We start from the raw sequence: 2,736 nt of genomic DNA, 5'->3' as shown, positions 1-2,736 counted from the left end.
TCAATTAAACAAGCAAAGCTGGTGACAGCCAGTGTGACATGTATATGCATCAATGCTGTTTACATATAACATTTGATTAGTGCTTGTATTCCATGTCCTAATTTACTGGCAAAGATAAGCTAACACCAATACAACAATCACTCAGCAACCATTCATGAATCAGCTACTGTTGCCGCTACTTCTAACCTTTATCATTAACCCAGATGTTTAATCTCTTCAGTGTTGTATTTTTCACATGTTCATAGATATATCAGTTACATTGACTGAATATGATATTGGACCACGGGTTTTATATATTCCAAGTGACAGTTTGACAGCTCTAATTCAATCCCTGTTCTGATCTGGTGTACTCAAATGCTAAGTGGATGAGACTGCCAAGATACTAAGAGGATCCAGCTAAAAGACAATACAAGCATTTCATTTTTAAAGCCAGATAGGAAATGCAATTCCTTTTCTCTCACAGATAACTGATCTCCAGTGAGGTGTTCTTATCTACTGGTTCCTCAGGCAGTGGTTTTACACTACTGTTTTTGGCTCCATTGAGTAATGAGGGAAGGGTTGTCACAGGGCCCGAGCCTGGACCTTTCCCATTCAACTCCCCTGCTTGAAGTCCATCAGGGGAAGCTGCCTCAGAGGCCCCTGCTGTTTTCCCCCTTTGCAGAAATAGGGTTCTGGAGCTCTCTGGCTGTCCATTTCCATTCCCATTCTGTGCAATCCTGCAGATCTCAGTCATCTCAGTAGCTTCCCCTCTGGCCTCAACATCCTCATCTCCCATAGTTCTTCTTAGGCTTTCCCTCGGCTCCAGCACCATCCTCCTGGCCACCTGCTGGTGATCGGTCCCCAGATGCTCCTGGTTCTCCACCTTCCGGGAGGAGCGGCACAGGGCCTTCCGGAACCCCCGCTTGAAGTTGTCCGAGAGGAAGCCGTACACTATGGGGTTGGCACAGCTGTTGGCGTAGGACAGGACGACCACGAAGTAGTAGAGCCCACGGAACTCTGCCGGCAACAGCACCACAAGGTTGATGATGTTGAGGGCGTAGAAAGGGAGCCAGCAGAATACGAAGACGGCCACCACTATTACAACCATCAGCGTGACGCGGCGCTCCGACCGCCTGCGTTTGGTCGAGGTGGCCCGTACCTTTTTCCCTGTACTGCGGACCTTGATGACGATCAGCAGGTAGCAGAGGCAGATCACCAGGAGGGGGCCGAAGAACCCGACCGTCGATGTGTAGATAATGAAGGCCGCCTTCCAGATGTCTGCCGGCTCAGGCCAAATGATGTTGCAGTTCCCTTCCTCTTTGAGGACGTCGGCAAAGATGACCACGGGCAGCACCACAACGAAGGACACTACCCACACGGTCACGTTCACCGCCTTTGCCACCTGGGGCTTGCGCCACTTGGATGATCGGATGGGGTGGACCACGGCCAGGTAGCGGTCAATGCTCATCACGGTCAGGCAGAAGATACTCGTGAACTGGTTGATCCCGTCTACAGTCATCACCAAACGGCACATGAAGGAGCCGAATGGCCAGTAGAGGAGGGCATTCTGGACAGCCAGGAAGGGCAGGCCCAGCATGAACAGCTCGTCGGCGATGGCCAGATTGAGGATGTAGATGTTGGTGACCGACTCAGTTTTGGAGTAGCGCAGGACGATGTGGATGACCAAAGTGTTCCCGCCCAGTCCGATGATGCAGACAGTGATGTATATGAGCGGGATGAGGACTCCCGCCACACTGGGGTTGAAGCCGCCACCTGTGTCTGTGACATTGAGCAACGAGCTGTTAAAGGTGTCATTTGGGGTGAGCAGGGACTGTAAGGAGCTAGCGCCAAGGGGAATGACAGAGCTGTTCACCCATGTCATCGGCATCATTGGGAGTGTTTGGAATGTTTGGGTAGATTCCATGGAGACAGAGGACATCACGAGATGGCCCTTAGTAACCACCCATTTGTCCTGTAGAAGAAAAAACACACAATAGCAACCTTCAGTAAACAAAACCCTTGGAACTTTCAATTCACAAACATAGGATTTTCTGTACTTTTGTGGTGTTGTCTGATTTTCTGCCCAGACATCCCTCATTACAATGAAGACATTTGCTACCCTTTCATTAATTATCTGCTATTATGAATCGGCTTATCATGTTGAGTGATGTTGGTTAAAATTAGAAAAAACATTCGAGAAAAGATTTAAGATGAAGATTATTGTTCAAAATTATGAAAAGATCAGCTTTCAAAAGAATTGCATTTCACAATTAGCACAGTTTCTTGTGATTTTAGAGTGTGTTAAAAGTCAAAGACCTGACTATTATCAGATTGATGTGATCAAGCATTAGATGGACCTGACTAAAAGTCAAGCAAGTCTGCTAATGCTAATGCTTGGTGAGGAACATGGTAACTATAGTGACTCACAGCATACTGCACAGATTCCCCAGACCGTCTGGCCAGACACGGAGATAAAGCATTTATTGTGAATGAATTTGTGTCTGTTGTAGTGTTAACCAGGGGCGAAATAGTATGAGATTTTCACAGTATATTTGTAAAGAAACTGTCCTGACAATCAATATATCACAATATCTTCTACTATACCACTTTGCTCTGACTAAGAAACCACCCAAATGTACATTTCAGTCATTGTACATTGTGTCCTATGCTTATATTCTGCTTAACTGTCGACTGATGACACGGCTGGGATTGACCCTGGGTAAAGCAAGCACCTTAACCACTGAGCTACTCAAGAGC

General features: G+C 47.0%; 1 protein-coding gene across 1 annotated transcript; it reads right to left on the bottom strand.

The window, feature by feature from the left end:
- Positions 1-457: 457 nt before the first annotated feature.
- LOC118773146 (somatostatin receptor type 5-like) lies at positions 458-1,867 on the bottom strand. Its single transcript, XM_036521975.1, has one exon. It carries the CDS (start codon positions 1,865-1,867, stop codon positions 458-460), a length of 1,410 nt encoding a protein of 469 aa, XP_036377868.1.
- Positions 1,868-2,736: the final 869 nt, after the last annotated feature.

Source organism: Megalops cyprinoides, chromosome 1 (assembly GCF_013368585.1).
Source record: "Megalops cyprinoides isolate fMegCyp1 chromosome 1, fMegCyp1.pri, whole genome shotgun sequence".
Classification (NCBI taxonomy): domain Eukaryota; kingdom Metazoa; phylum Chordata; class Actinopteri; order Elopiformes; family Megalopidae; genus Megalops; species Megalops cyprinoides.
This window is presented reverse-complemented; position numbering and strand designations above follow the sequence as displayed.

What these genes read in the sequence shown, in the direction of transcription:
- LOC118773146 (XM_036521975.1), bottom strand. Translation starts at nt 1,867, where the DNA reads ATGCCGATGACATGGGTGAACAGCTCTGTCATTCCCCTTGGCGCTAGC.